Raw genomic sequence first — 27,698 nt, 5'->3', positions numbered from 1 at the left:
TGAATAAGTTTCCTGTTTTAAGAACAAGTGATGCTATGATTTAAAGCACCATGTGCCTGTTTCTTTCTGGTGACTAAAGTATTTCTTATGGTAGTTTAAGCTCTGACTTTGGTCCCTTTCAAGCTTCCATGGGAACATCAGATGATATATGTGCCTGTCTCAGATGGATAATCACGGTCACCTATTTAATCTAAAATGAGAACTACAGTATTTACAGCCTCTCATAATCACGCTCTAATCTGCAAACAAGGAGATGCTTGTGCTGAAATTTGCTTTATATCTCTATAGGGCTGCTATGTAAATCACAATCATAAGTACTGAGTTACATTAAATATATCAATGGAAAGATCCTTCAATGCCAAGTGCTCCTAGACTTCTTTGAATTGGGAAAAGAGGGCAAAAAGTCCAGCTAGATCCTAACAGTCCTAATACCGTTATGGAGGTCTATAGGGTAAAATGTATAGAAAGGAGGGAGGTCTTTAAATGGATACTAGATGATGTCTCTTTTTATATCCTGCTGGATAAAGCTGAAAAAAACCTCAATGCATCTGGGGTATACTACTTGTCTGTTGATTATTGGGGATTTAATTCTTCTGCGATAGCATTGCTCACTTAAAAAACATCAGGGCTTCAGCTAGGAATCTAGGACCCTTTTACACCAAGTATATGCAAGTAAAATTTAGATTTTGCGTGTGGCAATGTAAACTTGCAAATGTTTTTGAACTGCAAAACAGATTTTAAAAGGATAATCACACTCTTTAGAAAGGAGATGGGATTTTGAGTAAGTTACAACTTCTTTCTTCCAGGTACACCTCTGCAATCATTGCCACAATGAAAGACAAGATGCAGAGCGTCAACCTATCAACAGTATCTGAATTTGTTCTTGTAGGTCTTTCTGATGCCCTGGAAATCCGTTTGTTTCTCTCTGGGATGTTTTTAATTGTTTATTTAGCCACCATAGCAGGCAACATCACAATCCTTGTTACCATTAGCACAGACGCTCGTTTGCACAACCCCATGTACTTCTTCCTTGGCAACTTGTCCTTACTGGATGTCCTCTGTCCCACTGTCACTGTGCCCAAGATGCTGGAGGCCTTGTTGCTGGAGAATAAGGTGATTTCCTTCACTGACTGTGTGGTCCAGCTGTTCTTCCTCATTGACGTTGTGGGCACAGAGATTTTTCTCTTGGCCGTGATGGCGTACGACCGCTACGTCGCAATATGTCATCCGCTGCAGTACGTGAATATGGTCAGTATGAAGCTCTGTGCTCACCTCGCCATCGGCACCTGGGTAGTCGGGTTTTTTAACTCTCTGCTACACACATCTTTGGTATTTACGCTCTTGTTTTGTGATTCTAATGAAGTTGACCAATATTACTGCGATATTCCCCCCATGCTGGCTGCCTCTTGCTCACCTACTTATAGTAGGGAGCTGGTAATTCTCACAGTGGCTGGGGTCCTTGGGAGCAGCGCCTTTGCAATCACTCTGGTCTCGTACATCTACATCCTCTGGGCGATCCTGGGCATGAATTCTTCGGAGAGCAGGCACAAAGCTTTCTCCACTTGTGGGTCTCACCTGACCGTTGTGTGCCTCTTCTACGGGACCACCATTTGTATGTACGTACGGCCTTCCTCCACCTACTCCCCTCATCGGGACAGAATAGTTTCCATGCTCTATGGAATCCTCACCCCTCTGCTAAACCCCATCATCTACAGCCTGAGGAACAAAGAAGTTAAATGTGCCCTAAGAAGAGTGATCAGCCAGGTGAGAGCCGCTTTAACAAGACAAGAATGTGTCTCTCATTCTCTGGAGCCCTAGGAACTGGACAGGCACTGTGGTTTGATGGAGCTTCTCTAATTTCAGCCGCCTAAAAGTCAGATGGTGGAATCAAAGCTCCTTCTCTAGGCTACCTTTACTGTTAAAAAGGGAGGTCAACTGGATGGCACAGCTTTAGGTCATTATAACAAGAGGAGATGACTTCAACTGGTAACGTTTTTCTCCACTGAGCATAGAGGAAGCTTGGATGAGACCCTCAGCCTTAGGCACAGGAGTTGGATATGTATCTTAGAGTGGGAATTGGTACTATCAGCACACTTAGATATACATTCTTCTGTTTTAAAGCGGTTTGTAGGGCTGATGCCTCTTACTGACCATGTTGCTTCTGTGGAAAATGTGAGCACATCCTTTGTGGGACACCAACTGGAAGAAAAGCTCCTTTGCCATCACTTAAGGTCATCAATCTGGGTGTGTTTTCAAGGAGCATGCCAAGAATCCAACTGCAACACCTGCAGTGCCACCAGGTCATGGTTTGCACCATGTATCTCAAAATCAGTCTGCCAGGGTGCAAATCAACTCCCATAAACTAGAGATGTCAGCTGTGCTGGTGTCTATACATTAAAACTAAACTCTTACAGCTTGAGATGGACCTCAGGCTGCGTTAAAGTGCTGTGTGACATATCATTCCAGCTGTTGCGGCAGGTGTTAAATCACTGATGTGACTTTGTTTGCACACTGCTCCTTACTAAAAAGCAGATGTGAAGCATGGCTGTTTAGTGTTTGCTGTCCTGGTGTGAGGGATAAGCTGATGACTTTCCTGCAGGAATTCATCCTAGTGGTAGCAAATGCACATTCTTCCCATTAAAACAGTGAAAATAATTGAAGCTTCATCCATCCTCAGTTGTTGGTCATGTTGACAACGGGTTCAAAAGTAAACTGTAACAAAGAGTGAGCTTTTCTCCAGCGTAATACACTCTGCATTTTTTAAGTATATTTCACCAACTTAAGAAAATGCGTGCAAGTCTATTGAAGACCATTTATATTTCAAAGTCAAGCATTAAAAAGGTGGTAAGGCCACTCATGTAGCTGTAACGTGCATCAAAGTGGACAAGGTGACAGTCTGCACATCAAAAAAACAATGCACACAGAAAACGTGGTAGAAGCTGGAGCATCATTCTGCTCCTGGGGTCACCAACCACTCTGCAGGGTCCCAGGAGTTACTGCAGATGTTATATGGCGATGGGGAGCAGGAACCAGCCGAGGGACCTGCCTGTTCTGTCACCATGCAGAGGGTGAGCACTGGGGAGTGGGACAATCCTCACCCCACAGACATCCCCTCCTTGTTCGTCCTCCCAGCGGGGCTCATGGGACAGGAGGGACACAGCAGGGACAGCTGGTCATATGGGAGGGATGGGACTCTCCTAGGGCTGTCATGAGGGGCCACTTTTGCCATGTGGCTTCCCCAGAGTGATGGAAGGGAAGGAGGAGCTGTGGGGATGGGTGTCTGGGCAGCTCCTGCTGTCAAAAGCCATTGGGCTGTGGTTTTGGGCTGCAGGTGGGCTGAGCAGGGAGGGCTGAACCAGGTCGATCCTTGCCAGTCTCAGCCCACCTGTGATTCCAGGACTGGGATTCCCAACCTGCTCCCGAGCCCTGGTGGTCCCCGCAGCGGGGCTGTGACATCACTGAGGTGTCCCCATGCACAGGGCTGTGACCTCGCAGCAGCACCCTTACAAGACACGTGCCAGCACCCCACGTCTCCTGTGTGGCTGTGACAAAGGCTGCACCATGAACAACGATGACTCTCTACTTGAGCCCAGCACCCTGTACCTGGCTGTTGGGGCCATCCTGTTCCTGGCTGCTGTCACCATCCTGCTCACCAGTAGCCATTGCCGACAGGTATGGGGATGGGGGAACCTCTCGGAGACATCACTGGTCTGGCCCAGGTGGGTGACTGTGCCAACACTCCTGTGCTCACAGTGTCATTGCCGGAGCTGGGAACGCCGGAGATGGAGGCAGCAAGTGGTGGCAGCAGAGCCACGTAAGTCCCCTGTGGGTCCCCCCCGGTGTGTCCCAGGGAAGGATGGAGCAGCCTGGGTGGAGGGTCCCTGGATGGTACCAGTGTCCCCTGGCCCTCCATGGCTCAGTCCCCCCTCCCTGGTTTGCAGGTGGCCCCATGGGACCCGTGTACGGGCCCTGGCGCTGCATCCCCGGCTGCACCCACTGCGTCAAGGCTGCCCAGGAGCTGCAGCAGCTGCTGCTGTTGGTGTGGGGTGGACCCGGGGCTTCGGCCACGCTGGACGCCAACACCTGGCAGGAGGCATGGCAGGACCTGGAGGAGCTGGTGGAGCAGGGCTGCCTGCCCTGCCAATGCTGCCGCTCCTCCCAACACCCTGAGAGCCTGAGTCGCGATGGAAGAGCCGCCCTGGAGATGAGTTCCGGCCGCTCCTTCGGACCTGTGCGTTTCGGCAGAGCCTGTTCGGCCCTGAGGACACACGTGGCCAGGAAGGGGCTGCAGATACGGCTGGGGGACCTGCCCACGGTGGTGCGGAGGTCCCATCAGCGAGCGGCACAGGAGCGGAGCCAACGCGTCCCGCCGGGGCAGAGACAGCCCTTGCCGCGGCATGGGGGGCTCCCCCCACCGCAGCCCAACAGCACTGCTGGAAACATCAGAGAGACAGAAGTCTGGAGGCAGTGGGAAGAATACTACCGCACCCAGGAGCCCCCGGCTCCGCCGGCGCCGTGTCCCCCACGGCCACTCGCTCCCCAGGAGCACAGCGTGGGGAGGCCGTGGTCAGTGGGGCACCCTGGGCAGGGACAGCGGGACTCTCGTGGCTGGTATGGTGGTAAGGAGGAGCTGGCCACCAACCCACAAGGACTGGCCAATGATCTGCGCGAGAGACTCCTTCGCCTGTCTGGGGCCACCTCGCCATGGGACGAGGAGTGCCTGTGGCCTTCTGGGTCAGCTGAGGCCACCCCAGCCCTTCCCAGCCAGGACAACAGGGCGGCAGGACCAGCTTCCATCCCACCAAGGAATGATATTGGCCATCAGAGCAACTTCACCACCCAGGACAGGTATGAGGCCAACCCTGAGGACTGGAGCCGGCGCCGTGCTGCACAGCCTGGTGTCACCTCAAGGCTGGGGCTGAGCCAGGAGACGCTCAGAAAGCTCTCGATGCACCTGGCAAAAAAATGCATCGAGATACAGATGCAATGGTTCCCAGCACCAGTGGAGCAGTCCATGGCAATGATGGATCGGTCGCTGACCAAACGGGGCTGGGCTGAGGCCAAGCCCCTGCGGCCACGCAGCGGCTCCTTCCTCTGGATGAAACTAAGGAACCTCATCCAGCGAGAGCAGGACTCGCTGCCTGGGACACCCAGCGCCTGGCCAGTGCCCTTGATGACACCACCCTCCCACCCGGTGGACCCCAGGACACCACCCTCCCCCCTAGATGACCCCAGGACACCACCCTCCTACCCGGTGGACCCCAGGACACCACCCTCCTACCCAGATGACCCCAGGACACCACCCTCCTACCCGGTGGACCCCAGGACACCACCCTCCCACCCAGATGACCCCAGGACACCACCCTCCTACAAGGTGGAACTCAGGATACCACCCTCCCACCTGGAGGACCCCAGGACACTGCCATCCTATGAGGTGGAACCCAGGACACCACACTCCTACCCAGGGGAGCCCATGACACCACCCTCCCACCCAGAGGACCCCAGGACACCACCATCCTATAGGGTGGAACTCAGAATACCACCCTCCTACAAGGTGGACCCCAGGACACCACCTTCCTACCATGTGGAACCCAGGACACCACCCTACCACTCAGATGACCCCAAGACACCACCCTCTTATGAGGTGGAACCCAGGACACCACCCTCCTACTATGTGGATCCCAGAACACCACCCTCCCACCTGGAGGACCCCAGGACACCGCCATCCTACGAGGCGGAGCCCATGACACCACCCTCCCACCCAGGGGAGCCCAGGACACCACCCTACCACCTGGATGACCCCAGGACACCACCCTCTTATGAGGTGGAACCCAGGACACCACCGTCCTACTATGTGGATCCCAGAACACCACCCTCCCACCTGGAGGACCCCAGGACACCGCCATCCTACGAGGTGGAGCCCAGGACACCACCTTCCCACCCAGGGGAGCCCAGGACACCACCCTACCACCCAGTGCCTGTCCCCTTCTCCAGCCCCAAGCCCTGGGAGAAGGGCAGGTGGGGGCGCAGAAGCACAGAGGGGTCCACCGGCTCAGAGGGGACCTCCAGTGCGTACAAGCCATACTGGAAGCAGAACCACAGTGCTTCTGCCACCAGGCACATGGACTCCAGCTACCTGCACCCAGACCAGGATGCCCAGGACAACCAGGACACTGGAGAGCAGCGGTTTGGCAACACCATCCGCCGGGTGCAGGGCAAGTTTCATCAGTGGCGCAAGATGCTGTAGCCATCTCTGGGGGGCTCTGCCGCTGAGCACCGCGGCCATGTACAACACGGGCCAGGTCCCCAGCTCCCGCTTCTGAAAAATGCTCAGTTTTTCTAAATAAACATGCTGATTTGCTCTGGAGGGCTGTGTGAGAGGTCTCATGCTTCAGCGGGGCAGGTTGGCTTGGGGACAGGGCAGGTAAGGGGGCTCAGGGACACTTGGGCAGCTGTGGTGTCCTGGCAGGAGGACAAGACCATGAGGATAGTCCTGAGCAAGTTGGCTGCTCCTCCTGGAGCTCCTCAGCCCTGCTCAGCCTCCCCCCAAAAGCTGCACTGCCCCATGCACAGAGGGGACAGCAGGTTCCTATGGGGCAGGAACCAGCTCTTCACAGTTGAGTTACTGGATAAATTGTGGGGAGCACGACTGAGCTTGATCCTCATACAAATGATTGCAACTGTGAGCAGAGAACATCAAGCAAGCCCATCGCAAACCAGAGGAGCACAGGGAAGCACAGCAGCAGGTAGGACCCCAAATTGAGGACTTGTGAGGAGCCACCATCCTGCCCCATCCCAGAGCTGAGCCAGCAGCTCCAGTGTCCAGTTGTGAAACCCACCACCATGAGCCATTGGGAGCAGCTCTCCAGAGCAACTGGGTCAGCTCTTGGGACGTGGAAAGTCCTGGCCAGAGAGAGGAGCAGGATGAGGCCGATGGTGCTGTGTTCATGTGGGAGCTCTGTCTGTGATCTGTGTGGCCAGCCATGTATACATGTATATATACATGTAGTGTGTATGCATCTCCTGGAAATACATCTTCAGCATCACCTCTCGCGGGCTGTTGGATCACACACGATATATTTCCCTTTAACAATGGCAAAAACAGACAAGTGAAAATATGATATCAAATTGATTACTGTATTTTGAATTGCTTTTTCTTTAATATATATACATGCACTTTAACCAAAACACGCAGTACAAACAAAAGTACGTTTCACCTAACTGGCTACTGCAAAGGTAAACACCGATTTGCCTTAAATTAACCCATTAATAAACAGTCACTGTAGTTTATTCTCCAGAAACACAGGAAGAAAAGGTTGTTCTGACTGACTTAACCAATGAAACACCTCGGTTGAGAGAAGTTTCTGGACCACTACCACAGATGACCACAGCTCAGATTCAACTGGGGTATCAATGGAGCTGCTGCTGGGGGCCCCTGCTGAGTTGATCTTCCTTGAAGCAGCAGGTCTGCAGACTCTCCTCCTTAGACAGGCCATCTAATAACCATTTATTGGGGACTGAGACACCTCATCGACCTGGTAAGCAATCTGGGTACCCCTGAGAGTCTTCTCGTTGTGACACAGTGGGAAGATGTGCATTTTGAATCATCGCCCTGGAGTTTTGGGATCTGATCTGTTCAAGTCGGCTGTGTAGTAATTAACCCCTAACCAGTGTCTGAACCTGTGTTTTATAACGTCGTCAGAGTGCTGAATAATTTTGGATAAACCCTGTTTCTGGTTGGTTTTCTGCTAAACAGTTCTAGTTAGAATAAAGTCTCTTTGGAGCTTTTTGCCTGTGTAAATTGATTTTGGGGGTGTCTCTGTGACACCAGGTCAACTAGAGAGGCTGCTGAGGATTGTGTTTGCTCTGAATATCTTGAAGGATGGAGACCCCACAGCTTTTCAGGGTTTTCAGTGCTTGACCACCTTCACGGGCATAGAGCTTTATCCTATATTTATGATCTCACCCAACCAAAATGATTCTGTGCTTCTATTATACGTACAAGGGGGGAAGGAGATGGAGGATAAGTGTTGGGATGAGCCTTGGATGGCTGCAGATCAAGCCATGCTTTTCCTGATGGAGCTGGCTATGGAGACGACCACCTCACGGACTTTAACCCCTTTAAGCAACAGAAAGCAACTGAGAGCCACCAGCACAGTCAGCAGCTCCTTTCGCTTCTGAATTGACCCCCTGGATGAAGCCTCAACCTGGTTCATCCTCTGCCATGGCTGTGGCTGTTGATGGACCCCTTGTGATGTCCCAAACACTTGTTGCAAGCTGCTGAGGGGCTTCTGCCAACCAGAAGTTGTTGGCCAGGGGCAGCTGCTGGTGGTGTGATGCCCAGATGTTCTCCTTCAAATTCCAGGGGTAACTTCTGGACAAGTGGAGGACTGGAAAGGTCTATGCCAACCCATAACCACCAGCTTCAGGGTGTGGAGCAGTTGTGACAAACTTTAAAGTGCTCATTGTCTTTAACAAAGAGAAAAGTTTCTTTCTCCTTAGTGGCTGTGAAGTTGCCCCCAGGGGCTTGTTAGGAAGAATGAGATGTTTATTCTGAGCTCTCTAAGAAGCTTTCAAGATCACTAGAGGCTTCTTCAGGATGCCCAGAAGGGCTTGTTAAGCTGATGACTCCTGGGTGGCTGCCCTTACTGGGGGAGTTCCTTGTTTTGGGAAGGGGAGAAGTGTAATTTGTGATGGAAACATTTAATAACTTAGTTGATGCTGGAGCTCAGGCCTTCCAGAGGCTTCCAGTGGGTCACGCCATGACTATTGCCCCCACCCCCTGCTACTCAAGGCCTCTTATTTAGTCTTAAGGGTTAAGAAATGCCCTGTTCTTCCTACAGCTCATATGCATTTGTTCATCTTCACTAATCAGATACTTTGTGTTTGCCTTATCTTCCATATCTTTCACTCACGGGAAGAATATATTTTAAAAAAGTAAATAGTCCTTTATGTGTGGTGGGAGCCTGGGCTGGTCCAGGGAAAGGCCGGGGTCTGGCTCTGACTACGCTTCCCCTTTTATGTCTTGTTCTGCACTAAATATCTTTACATCTATCTCTGTATTTATCTACTAAAGGCTTCGTCTATCCAACACCTCACACTGCCCCAAATGACTCTGAAGGACATGGAGACTTCTCCAGTGTGTAGCCCACTAGGTCCAAACTCAGTTCTGGGCTCGCTCAGCTGATACAATTAATGGCTAACAAATGTTCTCCTGGTAGGAGGATATTTCTTTGAGCAGGACACTTTGAACCACAAAGTTAAAAGGGGAAGGAAAAATTTGGGCTTGAAAGATGTTCCATCTGCTTCGGCTGTACAAGTCTTAGATGACATTGGGATTTTTTTCTTGCTTTCTTTTCAAGCATTGGTTTATTTAGGCTTTGGAGTCCATTGTGGAAGGACTTTCAGTGGGTTTCTCTAGGTCTGAGTGATTCCATCTAATTTTAGTCATCAAAATACGTCTACATAAGGAAGGTTGATCAGTCTATGGAGAGGTGTTCTCCTTCTGTAGTCAGTGGGCAATTCAGATATAAAATTGGAGTTACAATGGAATGCAACAGCATCCAGATTTTGGCTATAATGTCACTGAGTAATAATAAACCCACACCACAGAAAGGAGGGTGCAAGGTCATCCGTGACTGAGAAAGCTCATGGGTGGGGAGCAAAACCACCTGTGAGTACAAAGCACACCTTTAAAAAGGTTAATTTAATTTTTGATAAGTTCAGAAGGTCTGAAATACTCTTCATCTTGCCTGGGTTACTTAACACCTAAGGATCCATCTTTGAGTTACAGAAAGAAAACCGCTTTCTGATATTCATGTCAGGCTACTCAGAAGCAAAACACATTATTAAGCTTTATACAAACCACTTTATTTTTCTTACAGTTCTTTAACTATTTTTGGTTTTTGTCATGATGCTATTGGCATTTTCCACTTCTCTTTTAAATGAATTGCCAGAGTGAGGTGGGATGGAGCCGCAATGTCTTTATTCAGCCTCTGGGTTTTAAGCCAAATCCCAAAGATTATGTAGAAATTTATTTACATACAAGGTCTTCTTGTTTAGGTGCTGTTGAACTTAGCACATTTATGATTTCATCTCAGTCTTTGTACAAATAACTCTATGGCAATAGCAGGTAGAGAAATAATCATATTTGAGGGTTGTTTCCACTCGTAGAACTAAATAAAATACTACCAATCCCCGAAAAGCCTTTAAATAAACAGGGATTGGGGTCTGTTCATTGCCCTCCTCAGGGCACACTTTATGTCCTTGCTCCTGAGGCTGTAGATGAGGGGGTTCAGCATTGGGACTACAATGGTGTAAAACAAGGCAACCACTTTGTCCTTGTCCCGTGGAGCCCATGACTTAGGATTCATGTACATGTAGATGGCTGTCCCGTAAAACACGGTCACCACCATCAGGTGAGACCCACAGGTGGAGAAGGTCTTGGACTGCACACGTGCAGATTGAATCTTTAAGATGGTGGAAAGGATACGGGCGTAGGAGGCGACGATCAGAAGAAAAGGGGTGAAGACTATGAGGATGCTGAAGACGAAGATGACCAGCTTCATGAGGGCCACGTGGGCGCAGGCCAAGGCCAGCACCGCCGGCACCTCGCAAAAGTAATGGTTCAAGATGTGGGGCCCGCAGAAGGGCAGCCACAAGGTGAAGCTGTTGATGACCATGGAGCTCAGCAGGCTGCTGGTCCAGGAAGCCACCACCATGTGAATGCAAACCTTCTTGTTCATGGCCGTGGCATAGAGCAAGGGGTGACATATCGCCATGTATCGATCATAGGCCATGACCGCGAGCAGAACACACTCCGTCGTGCCAAAAGCAAAATAGAAATACATCTGAGTGGCGCATCCAGAGAAGGAGATGGTCCTTTTCTTAGTTGAGAGGTTCACTAGCATCTGGGGGATGTTGCTGGAGATGTAGCAGATGTCTAAGAAGGACAGGTTGGCAAGGAAAAAGTACATGGGTGACTGTAACTGGTAATCAGCTCTGATCACTGTAATGATCACGATGTTCCCAACAACTGTGAACAGATAAAGAATCAGAAACACTATGAAGAGAAAAGTCTGTGTCCCTGGCTGGGAGGAAAGGCCCTGAAAGATGAATTCTGTCACTGTGCTTTGGTTTTCCTTGGTCATTATCATTCCAGTGGTTTAACTGTCAAGATAAGAAATAGTAGCAAAGTCAATTCAAATCTATTGCAAGATAAGTGTAACATGAACTTATATTTCTTTATTTAGAGGAGAGAATCTGCATGGAAAATAACATACCAGACACAACAAACCAGCCATTTTATATTCTTTATTATGGTGATCAGAGAAATGAGAAAATGTTGAGAAAGTTTTCTCGTGGTACATTTTGCTGAAATCCTGTTCATGGTTGTTGGGGTCTAATTACATATATTTAACAGAAGAATGCCTAATTGATACACATTTTAATGCCCAACAGAGTTACTATCCTCTTTAGAAAACCATAATTAAACGTTAAATCAAAAGATTATATGTTAAAATCCCCGTTCTCCATATCATTTCTTAACACATGAGGAAACGCAAAATAGACTTCTGGAGTGAAAAAAGCTCTTCAGATACCCTCATTATGGAACTGATCTACTCTTTGGGACAAATATCCATAGACCTGGATCCTTTTCCTGCAATAAAGCCAAAATTCAGCACACAGCCCACATCTAACAAATTAAATACGTCAAATCAATGTGTATCTAGGATCTTACGGCATTTCTTCACTATAGCTCCTAACACTCATATTGTCTTGATGCTGTATTGTCTAAGATGTTTTAAGGTTTTATTATGGCATTGAATTTTTTGAGTAATACACGGTCACAGCTGCTGGATCCTGAGTCTTCGTGGAGTAAAAGGAGAGGAGAGGAATGCCGACGTAATTAATGGTGTGGAAGACACTAATAAATGTCACTGGATGTGCTGAGACATCTGAAGGCGGCCGTCGCGTTTGATGCAGGGAGGTCGGAGGGCTCGTGCTCCTCTGGAATGAAACTGGACAAACAACAGATCATGCTGGGATGGCTCAGGGGTTCCAGGATTCGCTGGGTGCACGAATTATTTGGATGCCTGCTCGATACAGTCAATGGGCTCCAAAGGGTGACTGAGATGACGAGCTGGTCGGTGATAACTTTAGCTACCTCAACTTCTCAGCTGTTCCTGAGCACCTGAATGGCCTTTTGGACTTAACCTTGACACCTGGTTTATTCCTCACCCGTGCCAGGAGTGTAGATGTATAACTTACATACAAATGTTTATATGTAGACGCCTACACCTGACGCTTTAACCTAAAACTGAATCCTATCTTGTGTTTTTAAGACCGAGTGGGCTCTCACAAGCTGAATTAGCAGTTATACGCTGTCAAGGGAAAATATTGCAGAATGAAGCATCTTTCCAAATCAGAACCTGGAAGGGATGTTAAGAAATAATCCTGAAAAGCTTCTCACTGGCACCTGTGCGAATGTGGCCATAAGCTGCTCTGGAAACACCTGAATTTCCATGAGATGGGTCTGATTCCTGGTGTTTAATGAGATTAATCCAATTCTTCTTCAAGACATGAGCTCTCTAGACTAGGTGGTCTCTTATCAGCTACGATTTCAACTATAAGAACCCGAATAATATGAAATCCAGCATCTTTGTTAAGATGGATGTAGAACTTGAGAGATCTGTCATTTAAGCACATATACGCACAATCATTTTAAAGCCTGCATCAACATAAACAGCTACATTCAACTTCTGATTCCACTTAGGCATCTATAATTTACATCACTACACTGCGTAGGCAAAGAACAATTAAATTTTGCCTTCGATAAGCCAGTTGTGATAATGTTTTTGATGAATATCTTACCACATTAAAAAAACATCCTTCAGAGTCTGCAAACTAAACCTCTGGGAGTGAGAAGGGGAATTTATCTATAGTATAGATAACTAGAGTGGGATTTTCTACAGGTTTTAGCTTCCTAAATACTTCGGAGTATCTGAGACCAAGTGGCCCATGAGAAGCTCCATGGACTTGAGATCTGTTTTTCTAGATCACATCTGAAAATCCCCTCCTTATATTATTGACATCAGCAGATAGCACAAGTTCTGAACTTACATATTTTGATTTTGAAGCAATTTGAAGGATGAGCATCATTTAGGTTAGAAAAAGTAGACGAAAATAAGGTAAGTAGTTTGCTCAGGGTTAAAGGTGGTTTCTTAGCAAAACCGTAAACTTATGATATATCTAGAAGCAGGGACAAACGCACTTTTGGACCTATGTCAATTCTCACATAGCCCAAAATAACTTGAAATCACCCTGATACATCTGTGCTCAAGTTCCGTATAATTACATGATTATTTTCCTGTACCTGAAAATCGCAAATCTGCAAGAAGGTTGAAATTCATCCAATAACAGGAATACCAATAGCAGAATACGCAAAATCACAGCCACCCCTTGCCCAATCTCCAGAAATGTTGGATATTCGTAGGTAAGAAACAAATGCGGAGTGGCTTCGTCCTCCACAAAGATTGAACTCATTTGAAGTGATAGCAAATCGTGGAAGAATTGAAATCACATTTCAAAATCTCCCCTTTGAGACATCGCAACCAATTTTAAATGCCAAAGGGAAGTGGTCCCACAGGCAGCATCGCAATTACTTCTTGCAAGCACAAGCATCATTTTAATTATTTAAGTGATAAACAATTGTCGTTTTGGTAAAAGTTCTTAAATTGCCCGTTCAAGACTTGGTGAGCTATATGTTACACTTCAAATCTTAAGAGGCCAAATACTTTAATGGATTTTTTTTAGAAGATCGTGTGAACATGGAATTTTATCCAGTTATTCCTATTCGGAGCCAAATTACTTCTGTGAGGGTGGAACACATCAATACCCCAATTTCGGTCTGATAATGTCTCTTAAGGTGGAATCCTCCTCTGATGTCCAAAATCCCACACAGGATTCAGCAAATATATTTGGGTTTGGTTGATGTGGGTTTGGCTTTTTGGTTTTTGAACTGCACAAACTGGGGCTCAGTGACCGGGTTTGTTTCATGACACATTTTTGACGAGGTGTCAAGTGCTGGATGAGATGTGCCAAAGGGTTGCTCAGACTTTTGGAGGTCTGAGAAGTAAGACCTCACTTTGGACCTGTTTCCCTTAGGACTATGAGCATCTTCATCCCGGATAAAGAGGAGAGGTCATCAGCTGTAATCCCCTTTTAGAGCCAGGTGCTCATCCATAAGCGTTCCTCAAACAATGAGACGTTCTTACTTTTTGTTTATGCCCAATAGCCTATAACATTAGAAAGCAGGAGCTCTATCAGCTGTGATTTTCTTTGCCAGGGCTGGAAAAAGCTTAACAGGGAAGGCTCATAATATACTCGTCCAGTTTCTCATACTCTTTCTCTGAACATCTATTTTTGGCTGCTGCCAGAAACTGATACCCCTGGACTATTCTCGTGTTCCTAGAAGTAGGGCTGCCCTGCCACTGACTCATGGCCACAACTCAACCCTCTTGCTACCACTTCCCAACTCCACCTGGAAGCTGCCAGGGCCTTGAGGGCACTAATTGGACTTGATGGCCCTGACCAGCCCCACCTGGACCACCCCACACACATGCTTATGGCCCAAGAGCCCCATTTAAGCTCAGTCTAGGGCTGTTGGTCCTTCCTTGACTACACTGGAGGTCTCTGTGCCTCCTGGATGGGCCCTGGATCAAGAGTGTAGCTTTGTTCTCCTTGGCTCCTTGTTCCCTGTCCCTTGGGGACCAGCTGGCCCCTGCAGCTCCATGACAGTGGCCATGGGGACAAGTTGCAGGAATGTGCTTCTACTTCTAAACTTTCATTGACTCCGAAAGAAAACCCCGCTCAGCCTGTCTAACCCAGGTATGAAATGCCCCCGAATACCTTCAATATTTAACCCTTTTTCTTCACAAAACTTCTTGGGGTTCTTCACAAAACTTTAGGGGTAGACTCTGATGTTCTGCTCCATCTCTCCTTAAAGCTCTTTTTCTCTTCATACAGTAGGAGTGACCAGTAGCTCTCATTCTACCATATGTGCATTTTCTGCTGTCTCTGGCCACACAAATAGAAGATTTTCATTCAGTTTGATGTCCTAGCTTAACACACTGAAATAACTGCCCTGCTTACACCTTGCATGGACTTACATCTCTTCCACAAAAGAACTTCTGAGCTTTAAACCCCAGTTTTGTCAGTAGTCATAAATACATGGGAATATAATTTATTAAGAGGATGGGACCAGCTGTGTTGGTTGGGTATGGGGCCCCTTCTGTCACTGTCCCCTGCTTGCTCTTCCCTCACCAGCCACAATGCCTCAGTTTCTCCACCATTGTCTCCACCCAAATAAACGGTCCACCCCGATCACTCCCCAGTGTTCGTTCTGGTTTTGCTATGTTCACACCTAAATCTGTTCTTCTAGGTCCTATTTGGTGTTTCTGGTGTGGCTCCTGGGCACTGTTGACCTCGTGAGGCTCTGACCCCAAAGGGTGCCCAGTACTTCTCCCTAATTTTATGTATCTAACAGGAAAATTCATATTTACTTGTCCCTGAGCACCTCATTATCAAAGGGGTGCAGTATCTGTCTCTCAAGGTAACTTTTCCCAAGGAAGAGCTTCCCCACATGTATTTTGATCCTTTTCTCTGCTGTTCCTATGGGCCTCAGTTGATGTGGTGTGATCTGGCATTGGTTCTGCTGATGAATAAATATTTGTGAGCAGTGATCCACCCCCTTAGATTATATTTTCTATTTACATCCACAGTGAGGACTATTTTTTTATCTCTTAAAAATAGATGGGTTTTCTGTATCATATAAAGATGTCACATAGAATTGATTGCATCAAGCTGTGTCTGATTGCTGAACCTTATCTGGGGAATGCGCATATGTAGCATTCGTTTGTTTGATCTTAAAACAGCGCCACTCATTAGTAATGTTAGACCCGGCTTCTGCAAGCTCAGACTACACTGCCAATTGGAAATGTTCCTGGTTTCAAACACGTTACCCCAGATTTATCCTCAGCAAACACCCATGAGGACCTGGATCTCCTCTTCGCCCCATCATTCCCTCTTGAAAATCTGCCAGGAGAGCTAAATAACAGGAGGGATACTTCTCAATTGGAAAAATACAGCTCCTTGTGGAGGGACACAGGGAATCCCAGGTCTTTGGGGAAAACAAAGGTCTTTAAAGCAGTGGGTGGCACGTGGAAAGGAGTGCACATAAGGCTTTGAGTATAATTAGTGGGTTTAAGGGTAAAATCTGTATAGCTACACCCTGACAGAAGAGAAAGGTGGCAGCGTCTCAATTATCTCATCGCAATGACCTGCACAAGCACTTGGGTCCTCACAATTACCGTCTCCTGTTCACTTTTAGTTGTAAATGGTCAGCAACTGAATGGAGACTGAGATTCAAGAACGTCCAAGTTTATTTTGCGTAGTTTACGACACCTCTTTACCAGTTTGATTTCTAAAGGAAACAAGAACTTTTCCCCGGAGCCTCTTGAGCGCATCCTTCACCTCCGTGTTCCTCAGGCTGTAGATCAGGGGGTTCAGCATGGGAATCACCAGGGTGTAGACAACAGACACCACTTTGTCCTGGTCCAGGGAGTAGCTAGAGCTGGGACGGAGGTACATGAAGATCATAGTCCCGTAAAACGACGAGACTGATATCAAATGTGAGGCACAGGTGGAGAAAGCTTTGTGCTTGCCCTCTGAGGAGCTGATCCTCAGGATGGTGGTGAGGATATAACCATAAGAGACGAGAATACACACTAAAGTGCTGAGAGCAACGAAAGCAGCAACAGCAAAAAGCACGTGTTCGCTGCCGGTTGTACTGGAGCAGGAGAGTTTGAGGAGCGGAGGAATGTCACAGAAGAAGTGATTGATGACGTTAGCACCACAGAAGTGTAGGCTGAACATTGAGCTGACGATCGCGATTTCATTCACAGTAGCCACCGCGTAGGATCCTACAGCCAGCTGGACGCAAAGCTTTCGAGACATGGTGGCCCCATAGTGCAGAGGGTTGCAGATGGCCACGTACCGGTCATAGGCCACGGCAGCCAGCAGGTAACACTCGGTGATCACGCAGACGCCGCAAAAATACATCTGGGCTGCACAGCCGGGCACGGAGATGACTTTCCTTTCTTCAAAGAAGCTCAGGAGCATTTTGGGAGCGACTGCTGAGGAATTCCCAAGGTCCACCAGGAAGAGGTGGCTGAGGAAGAAGTACATGGGGGTACGGAGTCGGGAGTCAAGCCTGATTAACGTGATCATGCCGAGATTCCCCACCAATGAGGTGATGGAGATCAGGAGGAACAGCACAAAGAGAATGACCTGCAGCTCCCAATTATCTGTGACTCCCAAGAAAACAAACTCATCAACGGTCGTCTTGTTTCTTCTGAACATTCCCTTAATGAACCTGAATCTTTAAGAGGGAGAAAAATCAAAGAACGCAAGTTACACCTCTGGATGGAAGAATAAATCATAACAATGCTGGGAATGTCAGGCAGGAATGTAGTGGAAGAAAACTGGATGCTGCTTTATTTCAATGGAAACTTAGTTTGCAAGAACTGGATGCTTAACTCAATTTTCTTGCTGTTACCTATTTAATACGTCTGTAATGACAGTCTCAAAGAAGGATTTACTTTTGTTTTGTTGCTGAGATTGTTCCAGGAAAGAGAAGGAACTTGTTATTCATTCTAATTTTTTTAAAAATATGTCCTGTTTAGTGCTACTGTTAAATTAAATCAAATGCTTATCTGTCCACAGTGTCTGGGAAGGATAACAGGATGATTCTGCTCATCTGCTCCGTTCTTCTTAAATAGTGGAGCAAGAAATTGCTCTTAGCTTCTAAAGATGATAGTTGATATCTTCCTATGATATTCCTCATAGAAAGATACCCCCAAATTAAAAAAAAATCCATATACAAAAGCAGTTTGTTTAAAAGCAGATGATAATTCCATTGAAGTTTATTTGCTGATTCCAAAGGGAACAATTCAAAGGAGAAGATGGGGCAGCGTAGTCATTGACCTCGCCCTGCGTTCCCGAACCTCTGTGTGCTAATGGAATTCTGTCTGTCCTGACAAATTGCAAGAAACACAGGAGCTGACACTGAAGACAGAACGTTACCTGCTCGTAGGTGGATGGTTATGGCTGAGGTGGCCGTTCACGGCTTAATTTACAGTCACAGACAGGAGGCGGCACTTTAGATTACGTTAATTTTGTCTTGTTTAAAATACCTGGGGTGAAATGACTTGTCTCCTGGAGGTGCTGGTTTCTCCTGGTTCTTATGAAGTGCACACATTTATCAGAGAGATGTTAAAAGACTCTCGCTGCAGAGGATAATATTTGGTCAGACAAAACCAAAATGCTTTTGTGATTCTATGAATATCATTTCTTACTCTAAGTGCAAACTCCAGAAGCAAAAGTCTCCACCTCTTAGAAAAAGAAGCCACATGGACATTCGCAAGTATTTCTTCTCCTGTTTTCCACAATAAGAAAAAGAATCCAGCGCAGGTAAAAAATAAGAGATCCTCTCTGACCACATATTTTTGTAGGCTTCACTTTTAGCATTCCTTCTATGAAAATCGATTAGTTTTCTTTTTCTACAGTTGTGTCTCTGAGCACAGACTGCAATGACGTGCATTCTGTGTGCAGGATCAAAGTAGAGCACAAGGGTAGAGAAGAAACCAGTGACACAACAGTCTGTCCGATTTCATCATATTTCAGGCTATGGATATGTCTCCTACCTTGAAAACTAACATTAAAAAGGTGGTTTTCTTTTCCTCAGGAGCAGATGCTGCTGGAGAGCCGCTCACACGGGCATTTAGAGAAGCTCTGACTATGGGATGAGGCTGTTGGCACCTTCTGCCTGTTGGGAATGGGCAAGTCTCACAATCAGCTTAAATGCTTTCCTATGCCCCAGTGGAATCCCGCGGCGTGGTGAAGGGTTGCAGCCCACTGATGTCTTGGGTTCATGGATACAGAGCTCATCAGGAAAAACAAAGAATAACAGCAATTAAAACGCCTCCAGAACGTAAGCAGAGGATTCACGTTCTTCTCTAGGTAATGTTATAATTTACTTTGACAATAAGTTGGAGCTTTTTGTGTTGGTTTTACATAGGTGGTTGCTGGCCCCATGAAATGATCAGCCTTTCTGTGAGCACTAGCGGGGGTGTAATAATTATTTCAAGTTCTTGCTGGTCCTCGCAAAACAAAACCAGCACACAAGCTGAACTCCAGCCCACGTTTTCCTGATTCAATGTAAGGAGAGTTTACATCACCAGCAGGTTTCCTTGTTGGACCATTAAGATGTATTTTCACTGGTTTACAGTCTGTAGTCATCTGAGACGGTTGATTAATACTGATGGTTGATTAAACTGGTGCCTGGAAGCACAACTGGATCAAAAGAGATAATCAGTCCTCTCCTGAGCTCAGACAAGCCCGTCTATTCATGTTTGTGCTCTGGTTATTTTCTACCCCCAAACAGGGTATTTTTTCCATGTTTCTCTGCTTTCTCACATCACCCCAAACCAGAGCACCCACCACATCCTTGTCACTTGTCACAGTTTAGCCCCATCCCAGAGGTTTGGAAGGTCCAAACCCCCATCACTGGCTACTGGAAACCTCTGCGGAGCTTGGCTGTGAACATGTATATGAACCAGATAGAAAGGAGGAGGCAAGAAATGCAACTAAAGCTTGTTAGTCAGAGAATAAAACCATTGAAAGAGTTACCCAAGTGCCCTCACAGAAAAACAAACCAGCTGCACACAAAGTTCAACATCTGCTAGTGAAGGGTGGTTGAATTTAAAGCTGTTTTTTAATTGTATCTGTCCACATGGGTATTCTTTACTCACTAGTACCTTTAGGTCAGTTAATATCACAGCTCTCCTGTGAAAGAACAATGATTAGCTCTTCTGTTTTTTTTCAAAATGATATTAATGAAAGATATTAACTGAGTATGAGTAAAATAAGTTAAAGTGCTCTAAATCTTCCTCTTGGTGTATAATCCTTCTATTATATGGGGTCTTTAGCTACTGAGAACCTTTTAATTTTATATGGCCTTGACTCCAGACCACAGGTTGAGACTCTGTTTTCATGCCTTAAAAAAATACAGTTTATGGATTTCCAGTCAAAGAAAATATCAGAAGCGTTTTCAAGAGTGACGTTTCCACACCGAGACAACACCAGCAGCGTTTTAATTGTTCGTTCTGCTCTTCCCTTCCGTGTCCAAAAGGAAGATGCAAAATCTGTGACATTCCCCCAAAATAAACATTTCCTGCATCCAGGAAAACACCCAAAGATTTCCCGAGCAGGCGAGTCTTCTGATGAGTAAAATATCCTTCCTTTGAGGGAGTTGTTTAGAGAGTGTTTTAAGTCTTGTTTACTGAATGAATTTCAGATGCACTAAAGAGTTGTTGCATTACGATACAACAAAAGAAGAAGAATTAATATGTCTTTTAAAAGGGGGGAGTTTGCTTCTTATTAATTTTTTGCACCGAAATATTGATCTGGGAGCTGAAATCTCTCGCAGGTCTTCATCAGAGTCCCCTGAATTGTTAGAAGCATCAAGGGTTTCTGTGCCCTCATTCCAGCACTTGATCAGTGGCTGAAAATAGGAAGAACCAGCCACGTGTGTAACTGTGGAATATTTTCCAGGGCAGAAAGGTTCTGTTTTACTTTCACCAGAAACCTCTCTCAATTTGCCTGCGACAGTATCAAAACAAATGGTGATGTTACACCATCGCTGTTTAACTGGTCCTGGATAAAAATTAAACACAACTGAAATTTCATGGAACTTGTCACCTTGTTCTAGGAATGTAACTGTGTTATAGTTAGCTGTATTTTGCTTTTGTAAACTGTATCCAAGATTCTCACTTTATCTTGAAATTTCACAGGTGGTATACAAGTTTTTATCTCTTAGTTTGAGAGTAGAGAACTGAAAATTAGTTCTGTTAGTTCTCAGTAAGTCCTTATCTTATCTTGAACGGATAGAGTGTGCTGAGGATGCGCATCTAAGAAACCTGAGTGTTTTACATGATTTTATAATGAGTATAGGAATAGTGTGCATGTGCAGTGACAAAAGGTGAAAAGTTCACGAGTGAAGAAGACTCTTTACTTCATCCTGAACGACCACCAGAGGACACTGCGCATGCTGAGAGTAGTTCCAAGGGGTTGCAACTGATATTGGGAAATAATGATGTAATCTGATGAATATGCAATACATACGTTGTAACCCTAATGAATATGTATGTAACCAAATTGTATAAATGTAGTGGAGTTCGAATCAGTGGTGGAAGCTTTGGGTGTGAACCCCTGGTTTCCCAGCGCTGAAATAAAAGCACCGCATATAACTACGTCCGTGGTTATGTGTCCTGTTTGCTAACAACTGGGGGAACGTATGTCAGGACCCCAGTCAGCCCAGACATTTTCTGGAGTAAATGGCTACATGCAGAGGATTATTCTGGTTTTAGGATGCACCGAAAATGGAGGATTTTCAAAGAACAAGAGACGAACACCACCCAGTCCCTGCGCTGTACAGGCTGGGGGGGGTTGAGGTTGGATGTGGGGAACAATTTCTTCCCCAAAGGGCTGTGGGGCATTGAACAGGCTGCCCAGGGCAGTGCTGGAGTCACCATCCCTGGAGGGCTGGACAGACGGACATGAGGTTCTCAGGACACGGGGCAGTGCCGGGTGGGGGAGCAGTTGGACTCCACGAGGCTGAGCGGCCGCTGTCTCGCCATCCTACACGTCCCAGCATGCCGCGGTGGCGTCATCACCCCGCGACGCTGGCGCCTGATCTCCATGGCAACAGCGGGCACGCCCTGAGGGGCCCGGCGCTTCCCGCACAGCCTGCGGCAGCACGGGGGGAGGCCGGAAAGCACCCCGCAGTGCCGCTGAGGAGGGAACTCTACGCGAACCGCCCCAGCCAGCCGGTTTCTCCACACAGGCCCCGCTGCGAGCGGCACTTGATGGGGATGGGGGAGACAACACCCCTCCGCGCTCCCCCAAAACCGCCACGGACTACATCTCCCAGTATGCCTTGGGGCGGCGGCGCATGCGCCCTGCTCACCAAACCCTCTGATTGGCTGAGTCGGGCGCTCCTCCGCCGACAGCGCCCCCCTGCGGCGGCAGCGCGGCTGGGGCGCCCTCAGGTGGCGGCTCCGCGCAGCCCCGGGCCCCCGCGCCCCCGTCCGCCCGTCGGCTCCACAGCGGCCTGGCCGGGGCCTGGCCCGAGCTGCCTGGGCTGGTAACGCGCCCAGGTGCTGTGGGGGTTCCCCCGCCTGTTCCCTCTCGCTCCCGGGCCTGCTGGGTGAGGAGGAGCCTGCGAGGTGGGTGCTGGTTTCGGGCTCGAGGGGTGAGCAGCAGGGCTGGGAGGAGGAGAGGGGGAGTAGATTTTCATGAGGAAGAAGCTTTTGACCCTGAGGGTGGTGAGAGCCTGGCCCAGGTTGCTCAGAGAGGTGGTGGATGAACCATCCCTGAGACATCCCAGGCCAGGCTGGACGGGGCTCTGAGCAACCTGAGCTGGTGCAGATGTCCCTGTCATGGCAGGGGGGCACTGGGGAGCTGGGAAGGTCCCTTCAACCCAAACTATTCTATGACTCTATAAGAGCATTTTAGTGCTGTACCCCGCCTGTCTCTCACTGTTGTTTCCTCCTCCCTGGAGCTGCACTGACACTGAAACCAGAGGCCTAAATCTTGTACAAATACTTAGATGGCCGCCTGGTTCTAACAGCTCTTCACTTGGTGACCTGCACTGTCGCCGTGGTCTGCCCAAGCGTCCCTGCTCGCTGTAATTACAAGCAGAGGTTGTGCTGAGCTGGAGGGGCTCTGGGTCACCGAGGATTGAGATGCCCTGGTGTTCCAATCAGCCTTGGGCAGCCAGGTGAGGTGGAAAGTGCTGCTCAGGCTGGCCCTGCTAAGAAGAAGACTCGGATGAGTTATGACACAGCTGTACGGCTTGAGGAAGCAGAGCTAATGTATATGAAGACCAACGAAGTGGAAAGCACTTATAGGAAAATGAGCTTTCTTGCTTTACCATGACAGGATTAGGCAGGTGTGGTGCAAATTGTCACGATACCGGAAGGCGCCACTGGCAGTTGGCAGCTTTCTGTTGCCCTTCCTCCCCAAAATTCTATTAAATCGGTGTGTTTTGGAGGGAAGGGGTTGAAATGGGAGAAGGAGGGGTACCGGGAGTCATGACCAGCTTATCAGTGTGCCAGTTATTCACCACAATCCTGGTGCTGTAAACCGGGTGGAAATGTTAACAAAGTTAACCTTCCTAGAAAGAGTTGTAAAGGGCAGCATTCTTCACAAGACAACTGAACTCTGCAGTTAAAGCCAAGTGCTGTAACCTCTTATATATCTCCAGAGTCGTGGTATAACGCAAGGACAATCCACTAATTTTCAAAGGCAAAGAAAGATGCTTTTAAAATGTGGCCTTGACAAATGAATGGTGCCTTTCTTAGTTTGGCTACTGCGGGTATCAGACAAAACGCGTTGCCCGAAAACAAAATGCTGTCTCATTCTGAAGAAGGAAAATGAATCAAGGTCATGTGCTGGTCGGGAAGAGATTGTGTCTGCTTCCCAGTTCCGAGCCCTTGGGATTTGTTCGCTCTCGTACATGCTGTTGCTCCATCCCGATACTCCTCCCTAAGAGGAAAGCAGAAACCCACTGAAACAAAGAGATCTGACTGATTAGGGTTGGGGGTGATGTGGGAAAAGGGGTAGAACTGTCTCCTACCAACTGTTTCTGGCAGGAGGCACTTTTGAAGGATTTAGTGTGAGAAAAGAAGTTTCTAGTTGATCTAAAGTAATGATGGTGTCGCTTTCCCTTCCCGTTCCTCAGTTTCTCCATGCCCTGCTGTTTCTTACACTGGATGTGGCTGTAGAAAAGAGCAGATTCTCAGTTCCCTTCCATCTTCTTTTTCAGTCTCTTCAGTTTCCAGCTGTGTTCTCGCTTGTCAGCTTTGTTACTGTCGATCTCTGCGGGGTTGTGTTACTGCGATGTGAGGCTGGGCCAGTTTAGGAAATACTCCTTTCTCCTGCACTGAGCCCCTTCTGGATCGAGCTGCTTTTCTGGCCTCTAGAGTAGAGCAAGAAGATACTGAACCCTTCCCACCCGAGGAAGTTTGTGATGGTGATGCAAAGGAGAAGACACTGTGGATGTTCTTCTTTCCTTTACCAAGCTGACAACCACCGTCCCCCCTGTTCATCATGAAATGTTCACGTTTATGGGGAGGGAGGTAGACCCTAGTGACTCCAGAGTATATGAAAATATGAAGAAAGCAGAGAGTAAACACAGGCTTTTCTTAACAAGTGAGCTTCTGGGCAAATAAAGAAGCTAGAGGGATGGTGGGGATCTTTTTCAGAGACTTGTGCTGCCTGAACGCCACTTGATGGCTCAACAGCAGCATCAGCAAATATCACTTATCTACCTTTTAGACCAGTCATAATTGCTGGCAAGGCATATATGGGCAGTTCTGGCTCCCTGGGTATCTTAAGTCCAAAGTAATTGTTTAACAGGGCAGTGAGACAACCTTTTTTCTTGTCTGCGGATCTGACCTGACTGATCAAAGAGGAGCGGGAGTTAAATAAGCAGGAGGTGTGATGATAAATCTGTTTGTCTCTTGTTTCTGGAAGTGAGGGACTCGGGATAATGGGTGAGCCAGGGCTGGTGTGTGTGTTCCTCACTGGGCAAGGACCTGTGCTTGATACAACATCTGCTGTAGTGAGGCTGCAGGGGCAGAGAAAGAAGGAGGAATTACCCACATCAGGTGGCGTTCACAGCTGGTTAAGCCTTGCTAGGGCTTGGGATGCAGTCACTGATGAATTCTGGTGAAAGGCTGAATTTTTGTGTGTGTGTGGTTATGCTAAGCCATCATACAGCTGAACTTTACTGCCAGAGTTTCCCGGATTAAGTAACAATGCTGCAATTCTGGCTTATTTTTAATTCCCAGTCAGAAGTTATGTTTTCCATGGTGACCTCAGTAACATCCGCATAGTTTACCATCCCAGCCACTCCTTCCACCATCCTGTTATTTTAGCTGATGTCAGCTCGTTGCTCAATCTGCACCTCCTGACTGCAGAACTGCTTCGGGAGAGAACTCGTTACAGCCGCTTCCCTTTTGGGCCTGATTTAACATCTTCACTGCTTCTTAATGTCCAAATCCTATGTTTCAGCCTTTGCCTTTCAGCACGAGTTCCTCTGTGAGGAATGGCTTTCCAGGAGCTTTCTCCTCACTGTGTCTCATCTCCTCGGCTTGCCCAGTGCCCCGCTGCCGTCAGACCGTATCAATCCTGCCCCGACTGACCCCTGTGAGCAAGGCTGTGGTTGCCTCCCATATATTTTTTTCCTTTCTTGGCTTACACACACACACACTGGAAACTTTAATTTCATTTGCGAAGGTGTTGAGTTGATCGAGCAACCCACCACCCTCCCACCCAGCACCTGATTCTGGCGCTTGTTTAATCCATCCATTGGCCCAGCAAAGCCTAGAAACTGGCCTAAAAATGGTTGATTTTTCCTCTTCTGTTTTCTCCCCGGTTCCTGAGCTGAACCGGCCCGTAGAGACCCTGATGAACACTGAAGCAGAGCGCTGGGGACAGGGCAAAGAGGCAAATAAGGTCTGTGGGGGTGTGTGAGGAGCATAGTCTCCTCTTTTTGACATCTTCATGCTGTGTGATTGTTTCAGCTGCACGGTGTAACTTTACTCTGAGTCTACTATGTGTTGTGTCCCTCTCATGATGGCCTTTAGAAGCAACCAAGAGCATTAAACAAAAGGCAAGGAGTCCAGCCCGTGCTAAATAAGTACGGAGCGGAAATCTTTATTTTCTTGTTGGACTGGAAAGTTCCTGATTTGACTGGTTTCAGTCTTGGTCATCGCTGCCTATTTACACAGGTTTTGGGCAGCACGGCCACGCATGACTGAGCAAGCTACTCATAACACAGAGCAACTGAGGGGAGGGACTGATTCCTTAGGCCAGGCAGAGCATTCTGCTGTCTTCAACCTGAACTGAAGCTGGTGCTGTCCTAGAGGAGTCAGAAAGCAAACGAGACTGATAATTTAACAGCTTTTGGTGGGATTATCCTCCCAGCATGCTGACCAAAAACCACAGGGCGACATGAACCAATAGCCATGGTTTAAGAGGCTGGGGGTCTGCCTGGCTTTAGTGGTTCCGCCTAGTCGGTTCAGCAGAACATCTGCCAACATCTGCTACAGTCTGAACCAGCCAGATGTGATTGCTGCGGAGTTTGTGCACTCCGTTCTAGAGCAGAATGTCCTCCTGTAGCTGCCCTTCCGTGTTATCTTGCTGGCCTGTTCTGTGGCTGCTGAGATGTCACTATCTGTGGGCACCGGCCAACATCTGTTGAGCTGGAGAAGACAACTTATACATGGTCCTTAGATCCCATCCTATGTATTAATATCAAGGTCCAATCTAGCCTCCTGAGCATTTTCCCCACTTTATTTCTCTCTCTGTCCAAATTCATTGCTTTTTATTTGTTTTGGGTTTTTTTGCTCATCCAGAGGTGACTTTTTGTGGCCAATACTCCGCAGCTCAACAGCAGCTGGCTGCTCGGTGGGAAGCACAGCGGAGCAGATCCAACTCGAGCCTCTTCAACTGCTTTTAAATATTTTGACCCTGCTGGCGAAGGGCTGGACATGGTTCAGGAAGAGATTACAGCCAGGGTGTGCAGGTGCTGTGCGTGCGGAGCCCGCGGAGCTGTGGCTGCACGAACCACAGGGGGGTTTTCAGCACCTCTTTACAGTGGAGCAGGAACCAGCTTTTCTGCAGATTCTGAGAAAACTCCCTTTTTCACCTTGCCCTCACCAACTTTATGCCTCACCCCCATAAAGAAAATCCCTCCATTTCTTCTAAGCCACTAAAGATTATCTAATCTCTCCACCTCCTCTAAATTCGCCGTGAAATGAGTTCCTGGAGAGACCTGCAGAAGTTTGGAGGTGCCTCCATCAGCACCTCAGAGGCTGAGACATGGGGTGCTGTTTGTTTTTGTGGCGGAGCCAGCGCTTTATCGGGCTGGTGCATGTTCTTTAAGCCGGTGTTTAACTGCCAGTTCCCTGTAAAAGCTTGTTTCTTCTCATCATGCCTGAAAGCGTTTGCCTACTTACCCTTTTTTGGGTGGCTAAATATAAAAGCAACCACCACCTACTCCGAAAGGCTTAATGCTGTAGAACGTCTGTTCAAACCTGATGCTCCGCAAACCGTCAAAACGGCACCTTGGGGATGAGCAATAACTACAAATACGAGCATGTGTTGGCAGATGAATAATCTGGATTATGGGCACAGTTGTGGGGTAGGGAAGCTTTGAAAAACTGCTGTACTGCCTTATTTCTCCCACCAGCCCTTACCGGTGTTTTGCAGGGGAATTCATGATGGAAAGGAAGCGATTTTCGGTGTATTCAGGAATTTCCCTATGGCTGTTGACTTCAGCTGGGCAGTTCTATTTGCAAGCGCCTTTCCCCCCCCGCCCCAGCTTTTCAGTATCTAAGGAAAAAGATATCAAGTAAAACAGAAATAAGGAATGAGAATCGCACCCACCTCTTTAAGACTTTGTAAATCTGAGAGGGGGAAGAAAGTGGATCACGCTACCAGAGGATGATGACAGTACAGCAAATGCTGTGGATTGTGGCCTGCAGTGGAATGTCAACATTAATTGTGGC

At 47.6% G+C, this 27,698-nt stretch overlaps 2 protein-coding genes across 2 annotated transcripts; one reads left to right on the top strand and one right to left on the bottom strand.

Annotated features, from left to right (window-relative positions):
• Positions 1-843: 843 nt before the first annotated feature.
• LOC308040924 (olfactory receptor 1G1-like) lies at positions 844-1,818 on the top strand (the record flags this gene model as incomplete). Its single annotated transcript, XM_080345303.1, has 1 exon — positions 844-1,818. One exon carries the CDS (start codon positions 844-846, stop codon positions 1,816-1,818), a length of 975 nt encoding a protein of 324 aa, XP_080201429.1.
• Positions 1,819-10,208: 8,390 nt separating this feature from the next.
• On the bottom strand, positions 10,209-17,421 carry LOC308040923 (uncharacterized protein; the record flags this gene model as incomplete). Its single annotated transcript, XM_080345302.1, has 2 exons — positions 10,209-11,152; positions 16,473-17,421. 2 exons carry the CDS (start codon positions 17,419-17,421, stop codon positions 10,209-10,211), a joined length of 1,893 nt encoding a protein of 630 aa, XP_080201428.1.
• Positions 17,422-27,698: the final 10,277 nt, after the last annotated feature.

Source organism: Nesoenas mayeri, assembly GCF_963082525.1.
Source record: "Nesoenas mayeri genome assembly, chromosome: 5".
Lineage (NCBI taxonomy): Eukaryota > Metazoa > Chordata > Aves > Columbiformes > Columbidae > Nesoenas > Nesoenas mayeri.
Note: the sequence above shows the minus strand (reverse complement) of the source record. Positions and strands in the feature narration are given on the sequence as shown.